General features: G+C 56.5%; 1 protein-coding gene across 1 annotated transcript in view; it reads right to left on the bottom strand.

The window, feature by feature from the left end:
• Window positions 1–14,674, bottom strand: part of PTK2 (protein tyrosine kinase 2) — a gene marked incomplete at both ends in the record, with an annotated part of 128,773 nt that overhangs the window by 59,988 nt on the left and 54,111 nt on the right. The window contains 4 exon segments of the mRNA XM_084229832.1: window positions 3,105–3,122; window positions 3,976–4,059; window positions 10,474–10,526; window positions 13,632–13,662. Of these exon segments, the coding sequence (XP_084085958.1) occupies window positions 3,105–3,122; window positions 3,976–4,059; window positions 10,474–10,526; window positions 13,632–13,662 (186 nt within the window).

Raw genomic sequence — 14,674 nt, 5'->3', positions numbered from 1 at the left:
GGCAGAGAAATGCTGTGCAAGAACTTGCTAACAAAGAGAATACGGGTAGGCATCAACACAGCAGGGGACGCCAGCTGTGCAGGCCACCGGCAGCAGGACAGGGCCTCGCCTGCACTGGGGGAACCTGCTGCAAGCCACCTGGCCTGGCTGCAACAGTGCCCTCACGTGTGGGGTTGTTATGAGGATTACAGGAGATGCACATGAAGCTGAGACATGTGCACATGTCGGGTGACACAAGCAGGCCATGGCAGCCTGTGACCTGCCTTCTTCAGAGAGCCCCGGCAGGCGCTGGTGCTGGGGTCCCGGGTGCCACGAGGCTTGCTCGCCCTCCTAGCTTGATTCCTCTTATAAAACCCTTAGGAGACACCCACTCTACAGCAATTCTGAAACGGCTAGTATGTCTTGGGATGGTGCCCAAGGTAACTGGACCTGTTCTGGTGGATTCAGACACAGGCAGCCTCTGGCTGCTTTCTCTGGAAGCCGTGTGAATTCAGCATGGAGTTCTCAGGCGTGGACCGAGCACTCTGGGCACTTCTCAGAAGGCACCTACGTGCAGAGTGTGCTTGCGAGGGAAGGTGGGCGGGCCTGTGTCCTTCCGGAGACAGCCCAGGAAGGGAAGCAAGGCCGCTCAGGGCATGTGGACCTAGGGCATGTCTCTGCCCACCATACTGGCATGCCGACCCTGGCACGTGCCTCTGCAAAGTCCTGACATTGACTGGGCTCTGATTTCCTTTTCTGGCATCCCAGGCCACGTTAGGGCACTGACGTGAAATATGTTTTCACACACCCAAGAGCCCCTGAAGAACTTTAGTCCCGCCTGAAACTGCCTGGGCTAACCAACAGCATGATGGAAAATAAAATAAAAGGCAAAAAGGAAACAGGCTTAAAGATTTGGCCACAAAAATAGGAAGCATGGCCAGGGTCCGCACACGCTGGTGGTAACACGTCGAGGGCTGACCACAGGCAGTTATGCCCTTTAATCTCCAGCGAGATCTGAACACGTGGGACTAGTATTATCACCTGTTTCACAGGCAGGAAACTGAGGCACCAGGAGGACCTATCGATGCTCAAGGCCCCAGCGCCCACCAGAGGCAGCTGGCATTCAGAGCACCGTGCCTCACCCTGCTGAGTCTGGTGACCAGGTGCCCTTGGCCTGCGGATATGCTGGGTCAGTTCTGCTCCAGGGGTGCTCAAAAGAAGGTTCCTCGGGGCCTGCACACTTGGGAGAGAGCTTCACGGTGCCTGGACCATGAGTCAAATATTTCAAAATAGACATTAAGAGATCGGAGCCTTCTAGACCCCTGGGTATGGTGCAGTCAGGATGGTTGTCATCACGGTGTATGTTGAAATAAACAGTAAGAGAAGAGGAACTGACAGCTCAGAAATTAGCAGAAAAGCGCCCACTTGAAAGCAAGGGGCTGTGGCGCAGCAAGCACCATGGGAGGGAGGATGGACAATGCAGGGGCTCACGCCGTGGCTCAGCAGAGCCCAGCCTCCGGGGTTGTGGGGGGCTGGGCCTGGTGTGGGGGTGCATCAGTGGGCGATGGACACTGACGCTGGGCAGGACAGGATCCTCGTGGCCTTGGGACTGTCACAACTCTCCATGCCCTGGTGTCACCTGAGCCTCCGCTTGGACACCTGCAGCTCTCACAACATGAACCCCTGACAGGCCTCCCTGCTGCCCCCGGGAAGCCTGCACGAGCATGGGGCTACAGGGTCATGACTGCAGTGACGGCCCGTGAGGTACTCAGGGAACCCTCGTCAGACTGGGGGATGCCGAGGCACCCTGAGCCTGGGCAGTGGGGCGCAGGCCAGCAAGGAAGCCGCTTGCTCTTCACTGCTACCTCGTTTTGTGGTCCCGACCGGGGCCAGCAAACCTGCCCTGTGAAAGGTGACAGGAAGTATCTTACTCTGCCGGCCAGAAGGCAGCGGGCAAGCAGCCCTGGGCACCCTGCAAGGGCGTGGCCTTGCCCCCACTCACAGGCACCGATGCCTGAGTATGGCTTGGTTTAAAGTCCCCAAACACTGAGAAATGGAATGACCGTTCTTGGCCCGTGGGCCCTTGACCTAGACTAAGAGCTGCGACCTGTGGGCTCGGCTTACCCGCTGGCGAAGTGGGGAGAGCCACACTGTCCTGGTGGTGCTGAGAAAGCCCAGCGTGGGAAATGCAGAAAGTGTTTTCATTACGTGAACAACATGGTGACGGCCACTGTCTGCGAATGTTCGAGAGCTGCTCTCTGGCTGTAATCCTCACAACAACCACGAGCCCCGGGCAGACGCCGGTGACATTCCTGTCACTGCTGGGGGACCCAGGGGCGCTGGCAACGTGCAGGCATGCGGGGCAGGGGCCTGACCTGCTCCCACCCAGGACGCGGCTTCGGATCAGAGCTCAAGCCGCCAGGTGAACGCGCGCCGCCACCGCGCTGCCCCTTCTGCTCACACTATCGCGCCGCCTCGGACGCCAACACCGCCGCGCCTGCAGGAAAGGCTCTCCCGTCATCCTGGGGGGTGTGACCGCCTCTAGCTGATAAAATCCTCCTCAATTCTTCAATATTAAAGACAACGAAGCCTCCTGCAGGCAGCACACGAAGCAAGCGGGCAACAGGAAACATGAACCGCGATGTTTAAACTTCTGGTTTTACCGAGTAAACCAGACTGCCTGAAAAATAAGTGATCACTATTGCTGACATCTGATTACTGTAGCTTGCGTGACTCTTAAAATGACTTTCACCCTTTCCTTCCCACCACCTCACTCCCAAGCTGGCCGTCAGCGGGGCCAGCATCCCGCGCCCGTGCAGCTCTGACATTTACCGTGGGACCAACCTTGCTGAAAACACCATGATGTTTTAATAATGAGCCCTAGCAAGTCCACTACAGATGTTCGCAGCCCAGACTTCCCACTGAGCTGTGACGTGGGCCCGAGAGCCCCCTCCCCGTGCGGAAGCCCAGGCAATGCTGAGGAGCTCAACTGCCACGCGAGCATTTCTCACACCTGGTCTGTCGGGCCAAAACCACATGTTGCCTTTCATTAAACAGTGAACGACATTTACATCAATACATAAATCATCTCAGAGCAGTAACACAAATGTGAAAATAAATATTACCGTCCCCACTAATTTCATCTGCAGATCCAGGTGGCATGCAAAGAGAGGGCAGCGGGAGCAGAGGGAAGGAGAGAGGTGGGGGGGGGAGAGGAGAGAGGGAGAACACACTATTAAAATGACAAGTAAACCAAAGTATAAGGAAAACAAAACATTCCCCCCCAGATCTAAGCCCCGGCACCGAAGGCAGCGGCGTGTGGGTGAGGAGCCTTGCCAAGCGGGCAGCGACGTCTCTGGAGGAGGGGCTCCTGCTGCAGGAAGCATAGCACCGAGGGCCTCTGCCCTCCCTCTGAGGGAGTCTGTATCCTCTGATATAAGAGCCCGGAGCTTCTTGGGCTGCCGGGAGCATGCCTCGGCGCCCTCCCGGCAGGCCGCTGGTTCTGAGTGGCAGGGCGGTGTGGGAGCCGGGGCATGGGCCAGAGGAGCACAGGCCCCACGCTCCGCTGACCGGTGCCCCCAGCGTGGACAGTGCTGGGAGAAAGGAGCGTCTGACTGCAGCTAATCATCTGTGCGTCCCTAGAACCCCCGCTCCTGCCCACCTCTCCTCTGCAGACACCCCGCTCCTGCCCGCCCCCCCGCCCCCACCCCCGTGCCGCGGCATGCTCCGGGAGGGAGCCCGCAGTGCCGCACCGCGGCGCCTGCTGTCCCGAGGTAAGACTAAAACGCCGCAAGTCAAGTGGGAAGCCACTTCGTGCCTGTCATGCATTTGAAAACCAACCGACGGGCAACGTCTGGTATCAAGAGAGCAGCCCGTGGGCAGCCAGACGGGAGCCCTGGTGCGGGCACATTCGCTGCTCAGCGCGCTGCAAGCATCGGGTTAGAGCCGCTGCCGGGGGCGCGCTGTCCACAAGACCCTGGGAGAAAGGTGCAGTACCCGCAGAAGGCGCCTCGTGGGAGCAGAAGACCAGGGGGAGGAAGCGCCTAGCTTTCTTAACTTTGTGTTGGCAGTGACTGACTCCTTCATAAAGAGGCAGAGGAGGAAAGAGAAAAACAGAAAGAAATTATTTCAATACAACAAAACTTACTTTACATTTTAAGGCATCTCTAATAAAAACAAGCACAAAATTGCAATGGCTTCATGGGACCGCCCGTACACTTCGTCTGGCCAACTCGGGCTCTAAGAGACACACGCATTTCCACAGTGCCATCCCCTCTTCGGGCCAAGACGAGCACCAGACACGGGGACTTTTCGCAGGACACCCCGCTCCGCAGAGCCCGCCGTGCGCAGGCACACGTACTTTCACAAATAGCAGAACTGAAACCAAGCGAAACGAAACACAAAACAGAGACCAATAAATAAGTCAAGATTCTGCGGAACAGCCAACACTCAACCACACGGGGGAATTGCAGACACCTCGCAAATGCTGACTCGAGAAAGCCGCCTGCGCGACCTCCCGAGCCACCGGCGAGGACACGGGGACAAGGACGTGAGGTGCGTGCTTTAAATAAACGGCCGAAGCAGCCGGCCCTGAGGCGTCTGAGCACCCCGCGCCCGTGCCCTCTGCCTCTGCGGCCGCTCTCCACACCAGGGCACGCGCACACGCCGCGGAGCCGCAGCACTCGCGCCACGGGGTGCACAGCCCTGGCGGAGCAGCGCAGCGCCTGTGATAGTGGACGCGGCCGGCATGAGAAGGTGCCCGCAGACCCACAGGGCAGCACAGCTGCAGGCCCGGGCAGCGCTCAGTCAGACCGGCACAGGCCCTGTCAGCATGTCAGAAGCAGAGAAAGAACGAGACACGGCCGGCGACGCCTCCGGACGGCACCTGACAACGCTCCCTTCCCGCCCGGCTGCCCGCTGGGGGCTGGTGGCAGAGGGCGATCGAGGGAACCGCTGGGCTGGATGGAGCCCGGGGCAGGCATCCTGGGGTGCAGAAAGCGCTCCCCTCGGTGACGCTGTGGCAGCTGCAGTCCCTGGTCATGGGGTCCAGCCTCAAACAGCCACCAGTACAGGCACACCGCACCCACAGCCGGGCCCCCTGCGGCTCCAGGAAGCACGCAGTGAGGACAAGGGAGTTTGTAATAAATTAAAAAATCTACCAACACAGTGACTCGCCATAGTCTGCTATTCTCACAGCCGCCCTTACGTGGAATTATGGGCAGTCCCTGGCCCCAAAGGCCTCGGGCAACCAGAAGAAAGGAAGCACCACTGCCGAGGAGCGGGAGGTCGGCGCCAAGTGAGCGCCGCGCGACACACTCCTCAAGCATCAGAGCCGCGGGAGAGGAGGCGCTGGTGGTAAGACTGGCGTGCAGAGGAGAACCTGGAGGGGAGACGACAGCTTGGGGGCTGGTGTAACGAGGGCGCGAACCACGGTGAGAGCCGAGGGGCTGCTGAGAATGGCAGGAGAGGGCCAAGCCCTCAGTCCCGGGTAATAAGCGAGGTGGGGGTGAGGGACAGGAGCACAGGAGGCGGGAGGGAGGCGACGAGCAGGCACCCAGAGGACGGGGCAGCGACAGCTCTTCCGGAAGGGGGATAGAGCTCAAAGGGCGGGGTGGGGAGCCATGGGCACTGGCCCTCTTGGGCATGTCACTTAACAAAAGAGGGAGCATTTCAGCACCATGGACTCCACGGGTTTTCCTCAACTCTGGGAGAAACCAGAGAGGATAGGTGCGTGAGTAAGCGCCCCCAGAGGGGAAAGAGCGCGGGGTGTGCTGGTGGAGGTAGGGTGGGGCGTCTGGAGACTCGCTTTCTCCGGCACACACCTGTCCATGCCTGGCCAGGGGCAGCGGCTGCTTGTGGCTCAGTCTCCTCACACCGGAGGCCGCTGGAGTGGCGCTTCGGGAAGCCAGGCCTGGGAATGTGGCCTTGACACCAGCGCTCACCACTGCGTGCCCACATAAGCAGTCAGCTGCACGATTTGAATGAATTATGTCATTAAGCTTATGATTTACAGAAATTAACGTAGTACTTACTAGGTGACAAGAGTCTAAAACACTTCTTAAAATTCCTAAAAGCCAGGGCTTAAGTCAAACTCTTGGCAGCAGAGTGAGTCTGAGCATCATTAAAATCGAAGCTAGGATGGAAATCAGACAAGAGAGATTTTCGAACTCCAGGTCAGGGCTGACTTTGGAAAGCGAACACAACGAGGGAAGGAATTGGTGCCCTCTGTCCCCATTAGCTAGGGTAGTCTACGGTGCAGCCCCTGCCCTCCTAGGGACATTTCACCCACACCCTGCTCAAGCACCTGTCCCCGAACCATGACCTCTGCACCCCACACCCAGAGACCCCTTCAGTGCCAGTCCAGGCCGCTCCATTCTCAGTGATGGGCTCCACAAAAAAATACATTTCCAAAAAACTTAGTAATTAAATGGCTCAAAAATTGCTTTAGGCCTTTAACAAATGGCCCAGGCAAATGTACTGTTTCATTCTATTTTTAAAAATCTGCTCCCCTTGGGGCCTCCCCTGGTGGCGCAGGTTGAGTGCTGCCGCGCTGTGAAGCTGTCTGCAGCCTCTGTAGCGCTGGTTTGATCCCGGCCGGCCGGCGAGGGTTCCACATGGCACAGCAGACCTCTCCTGTCGCGCCTGCTGCTCCCCTCAGCAGTGTATTTCATCAGTCTGCCTGTTCTGTTCCCCGCTCTGTCTCTGATGAATCCTCTCCTATGCATCTGGCCTGTACCCCGGTTCTTGTATAGATCTTTAAAAAAAAAATATATATCTGTTCCCCTTGCATGCATTTGTGTATAGAAACCTCGTCTGGATGTGCAGCATCAGCTGTGACCAGGCTTACTGGCTGTCCTGACCACCTGTTCGGCCGATCCTAGCTGAGAAGAGGAAGTTGCTGGCTATGCCAGCCAGTGCCCATCAAGGGCTCTGATGTCACCCAGACCTTCCCTCTCCTGCTGGTGAGCTCTGCACCCCGAGAAAATGCCTCCAAGGAAAGCATGCAGAGTGTGCCCGCACAGAGAGCTGCCAGGCCGAGTAGGGGACTCTGGCGGCCCTCAGGGGCCCTGCCCTCTCCCTCCCGCTCCACTGCCCTCAGAGAGTCCTCCAAGTTGCAGCGTGTCTTCATGCCTTGCTCAGGCATTCATCAACTCCTTTACAATAACCACTATTTATCTCCAAGACGATACACAAAAAGTATGCTTTTGCCTATGATGGGGTCACGGTCTAGAGGATAAGGTGGCTTCTAGAATAGTTACACCCATTTAAAGACCATCTGTCACAGAAACTCAATGCTGGGAGGACTAGAGGACTCCCAGAAGAGTCCTGGAGTAGTCAGGGAAGGCTTCCAGGAGGTGACAGCATCATCTAAACCCAGCCTTGAAGGCCAGGTAAGACCTTTTTAGTTGTGAAAGGAAACGGGAGTCAGACAAGGCTCCGTCTCCACTTCCCAAAGTGTGTGTTCATGTGACCGGGGCCAACTCCCTGGAACTGGTCCTGAAGGGCACTACAGCCAGAGAGCAGTGAGGCTTGCGCGCCAGCCCAGCGCCATCCTGTCCACGCCAGGTGATAACGAGCAGGCTTGTTTACCTCTGGGAATTTCTTTCTGTGCGTGGTGAGGTGCAGGTGTTAAAAGCCACACGGCAGCTGTGGGGTGAGCACAGCGATGCTGCAGCCGCACTCGCACACCGGTCACCTCCCAGAGCGCCAGCTCCACCTGGCCCAGCATGGGCCAGCCAGCCCCGCAGCCACCTCCACTCCAGTTAGTCGCCCACACATCATCTGCTCTCGCGACCCCAATTTTAAATATGGCCCTCCCTCCCCTAGCCCTCCATTTACCTGTTTTACTTTAATCCAGTTCTGACTGCCTCCTCACAGAATGTCCACTCCATCAAGGAAGGGACTCCCTGGGCTCACTGTTAAACTCCAGCATCTAGGACAGTGCCTGGCACACAGTGGCTGAACTCGCATTAAGATGGGAAATGCAAACCATGCCCCACCTTGCAGGGCTTGCCAGACGAGATCAAGGGAAGCAGTGGCAGAGGCCTGGGGTCGGCGCCACTGGCTGAGATGGCGCCGGCCCTCGGTGGCCACTCCGCAGCTGCAGGGTCGTGGGTACACATGGGTGCTGGGGCCAGCGGGAGGATGTCATCTGACTGTCTTTGTGGAGATAACAACACACCATGCTGTTCCGTCCCGATGAGATGCGCAAGCAGTAGGTGGAGAGTCTAAGCATTGACAGGAACCCGGACAAGTTCCTGGCCCTGTCACCCCGCAGTCCCGGACGGGGAGTGTCCTCCTCTGCCTGGAAAGGGCCGGAGCACCAGCCCACATGAAGGAAGGCTGGAAAGGCTCTGAGGATGGAATGGCTGGTGCAGAGCTAGAGGTGAGACAGTGGCCTGGGCCACAGGCCTGGTTTCATTTGGCTAGGTCAGTGTGGAGTGAGGAGGGCTGGGAGGCTGAGCTGAAGGACCGTGCGTGCTCACCCCTGACAGACATGCCTATTTAAAGCACATAGAGGTGGCAGCAATCAAGGATGGGAAAGAGGTGGCATGAGGCGTGACTCTCTAGCTACTGGTAACAAGGAAGAAATAACGGAGATGCCTTGTAGGAGAACAGGCTAGGGGAGGCGAGACCCAGAGGCTTGACCACAACTTGCTAAAAACCTGAGGCTTGGGGACTCCCTGGGGGCGCAGGGGTTAAGTCTCAGCACCATCAAGCTATCGGTAGCCACTGCAGCACAAGTTCGATCCCCAGCCAGGGAGATGACCCACATGGCACAACAGACCTCTCCTGTCTCCCCGCTGCTCCCCTCAGCAGTGGTTTTTAGTGGATCTGCATGTTTTGCTTCCCACTCTGTCTCTGGTGAATCCTCTCACCCCTGCACTTCGGGCCTGCACCCCAGCGCTTATATGCATAAATAAAAATGAATCTAAAAAAAAAAAAAATTTCAAGCATAAATAAATAAATAAAAACCTGCAGGTCCGAGGATGCTGACTGAGAGGGACGAGGAAAATAGCAGAAGGCAGAAGAGTGGAACTCCTGTCAGGAATGGTGGATTCATGGTTGGCTGCAGAGCCCCACAGCACCAGCGCCTCTCTGGGGGCCTCGCTTGCACAGCTGCTCCAGCCCCCAAAGAGACAGCAGCCACTAAGGAATCACTCCCGGCTAGCTCGCCTGTGCCATCCTTCGTCCAGCCAACACCCCCTTTTCTGCAGACTGCCGAGCACATCCTGGCCATGCTCGCTGGGTGGCCCTCTCTCCAGGCACATGACCAAATCTCTGTGGCTGGTTGGCATCTGCCAGACCTCCCATTCCAGAGGACTGAGCAAGGGAGTGGACAGCAAGTGCCAGTGCTGGCTCTGCCCGTGCTGGCTCTGCCCGTGCTAGGTCACTGCAGGGTCAGGAGTCCATCGGGGAAGTCGGCCAGTAAGCAGGAGGGCTGCTTATTTGAGACTATCTGGGAGGCGCAGCCGGCCCACATCTGACCTGTCCCACTGGACAGGCCCGTGCCCCAGCATCCCCTGAGCCAGGAACGGAGCCACATGAGCTGCCGCCCACATTCAGCACCCATGCGTCCCGGTCAGGGGCAGCTACAGACTGCTCTCGAGCGGGCTTGCAGGATGCTGGTGCACCATGAAGTCAAATGTGGACATCGGACACTGAATTCTAGTTATCAGTGAGGCAAGCACACAAGACTAAATCTCAGGGAAAATCAATTCAAGGTAAATTAAGCTAAGAGGGCTTCGGTTTCCTCTACGTCAAAATGCCAGTCATACAAGCTATTAGGAAGCTACTGTTTTAGAAATGTAATTTATACGTCTCGAACAGCTCACAAGTGTGTCCGCAGGTGATGCGCACGCACGTGCATCTCTGTGTGTCTCAAACTTCGGTTCACAGAAGGTGCTTTCCCCTCCTCCCCTTCCCTCCACTCCCCACACTGTGCCGCAAGGGCATGAGGCACATGCATGCTGAACGGAAGGCACAGCACACTCCTCACGCCAGCCAATGGCGAAGATGGTGCTCAAGGCAGCATCTTAACTGCACTTTCAAGAAACAACACTCAAATGCCGTTTTACAGTAACTATAAAAGACAAAAACCATTTAAAAATGTTTTACATTCCTAACTTCAACAAACAAACAATACACAAAGTATATTCTGTTAACTTGTGCTGAATTGCAAAGACAAATGATTACTGGCAACTTTAAAAGTATAAGTTTTCACCTGACAATCGCTGCCACACGAAACTGAGGGATGACCCGGAGTCCCCGGCGCACGTGGGGTGACCCAGTGTCAGTGGGTACAGCTCATCTAGAAATCCATGAATCCCTTAAACCTACTGAATGATGGTGTGAAATCATGCAAGTTTAGGTAGTCTGAATCTTTGCTTCTGAAGGGCTGTTCCAGAAAGAAGAGCAGCGACAGGAGCAGAGGCAGCAGAGGCCAGTGCACAGGACCCGGGCCTCGGGCGCCGCAGCCGCGGGGGCCCTTACCTGACACGGAGACGGCATGGGTCCGCACGCCCTGCTTCTCGCTGCTGGCCAGCCTGGAACAGAGAGGACAAAACTGTGAGTGTCACCCCTCAGGGCCAAACAGCCGCCCTGCGCTCAAACCGGGAACCACCGAGAGCTTGGAAACTTCCACTGGAGACGATGCACTTTAAAACGGGGTGCCACTATCTGAGGCACTTACAATAAGCAGGCTGCTCTAATATTCTGAGGGTCAAGATGGACGTTAGAGCAAGATGGACACCTGAAGGGAAGCAGCTTGGGAGGTCAGGGCCTCGTGGAGTGCTGGTCAGGAGCCCTGACTTCAGGGGCCAGACTGCAGGGACTGCCCAGAGTCACCAAAGAGGGGGCAACAGCTAGAATTGACATTTCTAAGCCAGAACCTGAAGTGCTGTAACATGACTGGTCGCTTGTGGCTGCAGAGAGTATAAGAGCAGAACACCACACGTGCAGTTACCATCTGCAGCGAGGGAGGCAGGCTCCGTGCGCTGCTGCTAGGCCTCTGCCATGTCTCGGCAGACCCAGGGTCCCACACATTTACCCATGTAAAGTAAAATCTGGCCAAAGGACTTTGTGACTTAAAAAAAATAAAGTTCAGTTTAAAATTTCTGGAAAGCATGAAACAGGAAAAAGAAGCCCCTTAGTATTCAAATGCCAAAATGACGTTGGTCTTTTATGAAAGAAAACTTCCCAAACGCATAAGCATTTACTATTGAAGTAGTGGCCAGAAATTAATTTTTTTTAAGATTTATTTATTTTTATACAAGAGCTGGGGCACAGGCCAGAGGCATGGGAGGGTGAGAGAATTCACCACAGACAGAGTGGGGAGCAGAAGGACTGAAGACACTGCTGAGGGGAGCAGTGGACTAGACAGGAGAGGTCTGCGGCACCAAATTTTACCACCCTGGAGTTTACACTAGGAAATAATACAGCTTACAACAGTATCTTTTTTGAGAACTAGAAACATTTAACATGAAACCATATAACCTCTGTGATTAGTGACACAATTACAGCTAAGGCCCTAGGCTGAGCTCTTCTCACTGAACTCGGCAACTACAGCAACTACACGCAATGTGGTATCTTCACTACGAAGGTCTGACCGCACCTGCTATCTGTCAAGCGGTCAGCTCCTCTCCCTGGCAGCTGGGGCTCACCCCTCAGGCCCAGGGCATGTTTCTAACGGGCGGTCACGTCCTCTGCTCTGAGTCCTGCTGCCCGTGCTGAGGTGCTCCCTCCGCAGTCTCGTGTCTGTGAGTGGCCTGAGTCACCCTCCTCCCAGCTGCGGTCCCACCTCTTTCCTGAGCAAGGATGGGGAAGCACCTGCGGCCTGTGACTCGTGGGTTCAGCTGCTCCGCTTGGCTCTCGTCACTCAGTTCTTCCGGCATTTGCCACTTCTGACCTGGTGACTTCACCCCTCACTCTCCCATCTGTGTTTTGCTGCTCACGGCCATCTCCAGAGCCTCCATGAAGGCAGACCCTGAACTGGCCAGGCTCCAGCGGGCCCGCGGGACGCTCCCATAGCTGCCGCATGCCGGGTCTGTGCACATGGCTCTGGCCACATTCCCCTCACACGCGCAGCTGTGGGCACCGACCATGTGCCAGAAGCCACCCAGGGCCAGGTTTACAAACACATGTGGTCTGACCATCCCAGAGGCCACAGGGGTAGTCACGGAGAGTGTGAGTACTGGGACGAAGCAGGAGGGAGGGGAAAATGCTTTCCAGGACAGGGACTAGGGGGATTGCCAGGACCTGAGAGGTGACAGGGCCCACCAAGGACAAGGGGCTGGAGGAAGGGTTTACAAAGGCCCAGCGGGGAATGAAAGGACTGTGCATTCCAGTAACTGAGGGGAGTTCAGGCAGCTAGAACAGCTGGGAGCGCCTGGTGCTTGGGCGTGAGCTTGCAGGTGTGGGGTTTCCCCTCAGAGCCAGCTCGTGGTGGGGGGCTCTCCTGCTCCTCTCTCCCTCTGTGTCCTGCAGGGCCTGGCACAGTGGGCAAGTGGCTGGGAAGGTCAGGTAGGAGGGGTGCATGTCTGAGAGGCTGTTCCTCCAGGCTGTCCCTGAGCGGGTGTTGGGGCACCTGCAGGCGCCCCAGGGGCGGGCTCCCGTCAACCCTAAAGGGTAAGGGTAGCTGCACTGTGCCTGAAGTGTTTGGAAAAACAACCCGGTTCAGGCTGGTTTCCTGCTTTCCTTCTAAAGCCTAGAATGAGACCAGACCCCCCAAAACCCAGGAAGGGTTCTCTGATGCACTTCCTTGAGGGCACCACTCACCACCACAGGAACCGGGTGCACCTCCCCCGCCCCCCGTCCCGGACTGGCCTGGTTTCCTCGGTACGCTGCCCCTTTGCTGGCCCTGAGCCTGCTGTGTAGCCCGTGGCTGTGATTCATCACAGCTGCAGCCACAGCTGATCAACCTGAGAATGGCTGAGCCTGCAGGGACCTTGGGGGCCTCAGCACAGAAGTTCACTGAAGCGCCCACATAGGCACGACCACAGCCAGAGCAGAGGGGAGGAGGGAAGGTGGTGCTGCAGGTAGCCAGGACGGGACACATGCAGGAGCCGCGCTGAAGAAGCCGCCGGGGCGGCCCTCTTCACCCGGTGGCCGTGCAGGGACAGGGGTTCTGTGCTTCTCTGGGGCGGAGGGCTCCCCTGTTGACTAACACAGCAGCTGAAGTCTAAGGGTTACGTTCACTGTGTCCCCAGCTCGCAGCACTGGCTGAAAACAAGGACGTGACCACATCGGTGTCTGGGCCTCTCCGTTCAATTCCTTTAGCGTCGTCGCTCACTGACCTGCCACAGCACTTGGGCCGAGGAAACCATGAAGCTAAATCCCTTCTCGCAGTGCAACTGCCAGGATGGGCGCAGTTCTCAGGCTCTTGCCACAGCTCGTGAGGCCTGCACAGGGGTGTCTGAGGATCGGGCCTGCATACCCTCTCCCCTGGGGACCCAAAGGAGGAGCTGCCCTTGCAACTTCTGGATTAACCCTGAAGACTTAACAGGATTTATAATGATTTGCTTTCTTCCTGGACATGCTTGTTTTCTATGTCCCTAGCCCTAGGTGCGCAAGTCTCAACACTGTCAAGTGGACAACAAAGCAGATTTCCTCACAGCTGAGCTGAGCGACAGGATGTACAAAGCAATACTTACTTTGGTATTGATGGCAAAGCCCGTTCACCTTCTGGGGAAAGAAAAAGGAAAGAAACATCAGTTCCTCGGATTCCTTCTGCAAAGATTACACAGGTATCAGAGGAGAGGAAGTCTAGTCTGGTACTTTAGCGATACCCCCTTTAAGTTATTATAACACAGTCCTAGGTTTTCGGTTTTACTTTGGCCCACTTAGCAAACACAAACCGCCGTGAGCACACGCTGGACGGGAGAGCCCTGCGAGCCCTAAGAGAGGGAGGGTCTCTCGTGGCAAGGACCCTGGCCCGTATCTCTATCCCCGTGCACCCCCCCGGAACATCGGCATGTCCTTCCTCCCATGAGGGCCCGTCTTGAGAATGAGTTGTCTGGTTCAAAGAGCTGAGAGCGCGTGAGGAGGCTTGGAGGGCCAGGACAGAGGCCAACGCTCTTCTGCGCCACAGCTTTAAAGTGCCCCTTTCTGGAAAGAAGCTTTGACATTCACTATGGATGCGGAGACCTCACTGTCCCCAGGCCTGGTCTCTGTGGCATCTTAGAAGCCGCAGTGTGTAGTGTGGTCACTGCCCCAACCCCCCACCCGAGATCTACTTGAGAACCACAAAACTAATCCTGCACGAAGCTGCTCAGCTCTTTTCTCTGAGGAGAATTTCACTAAAATTGAAACACTGACATTAAACTCTCCAGTGAGAGACAGGTTACACAGTGTCCTTCAATCAGAGCCAAGGTCACGCAGCAATGCAGAAACTCATTTAGGACACTTGGCTTGTGGCTCCTACTCTGTATTCTACCCCAACAAATTCCACCTTCAAAGGCACCCTGTCAGCAACATGCACCACGGTCAGCAGAGCACACAACACCAGGCGCCTCCAGTGCACACGCAGAGCCCAGTCCTCACTGGCCACCGCTGGGCACCAAGCATACTCAGGACATGCTCACCCCGGGGCAGCCGTGACCCGAGGTGACAGTGGGAACACGCACAGGATCAGTTAAAGCACCTGCCAGGCGAGCTGTCCACTGGCTATAGAAACACGCTTTTCATTTATTTGAAA

Source organism: Talpa europaea (genome assembly GCF_964194135.1).
Source record: "Talpa europaea genome assembly, chromosome: 3".
Lineage (NCBI taxonomy): Eukaryota > Metazoa > Chordata > Mammalia > Eulipotyphla > Talpidae > Talpa > Talpa europaea.
Note: the sequence above shows the minus strand (reverse complement) of the source record. Positions and strands in the feature narration are given on the sequence as shown.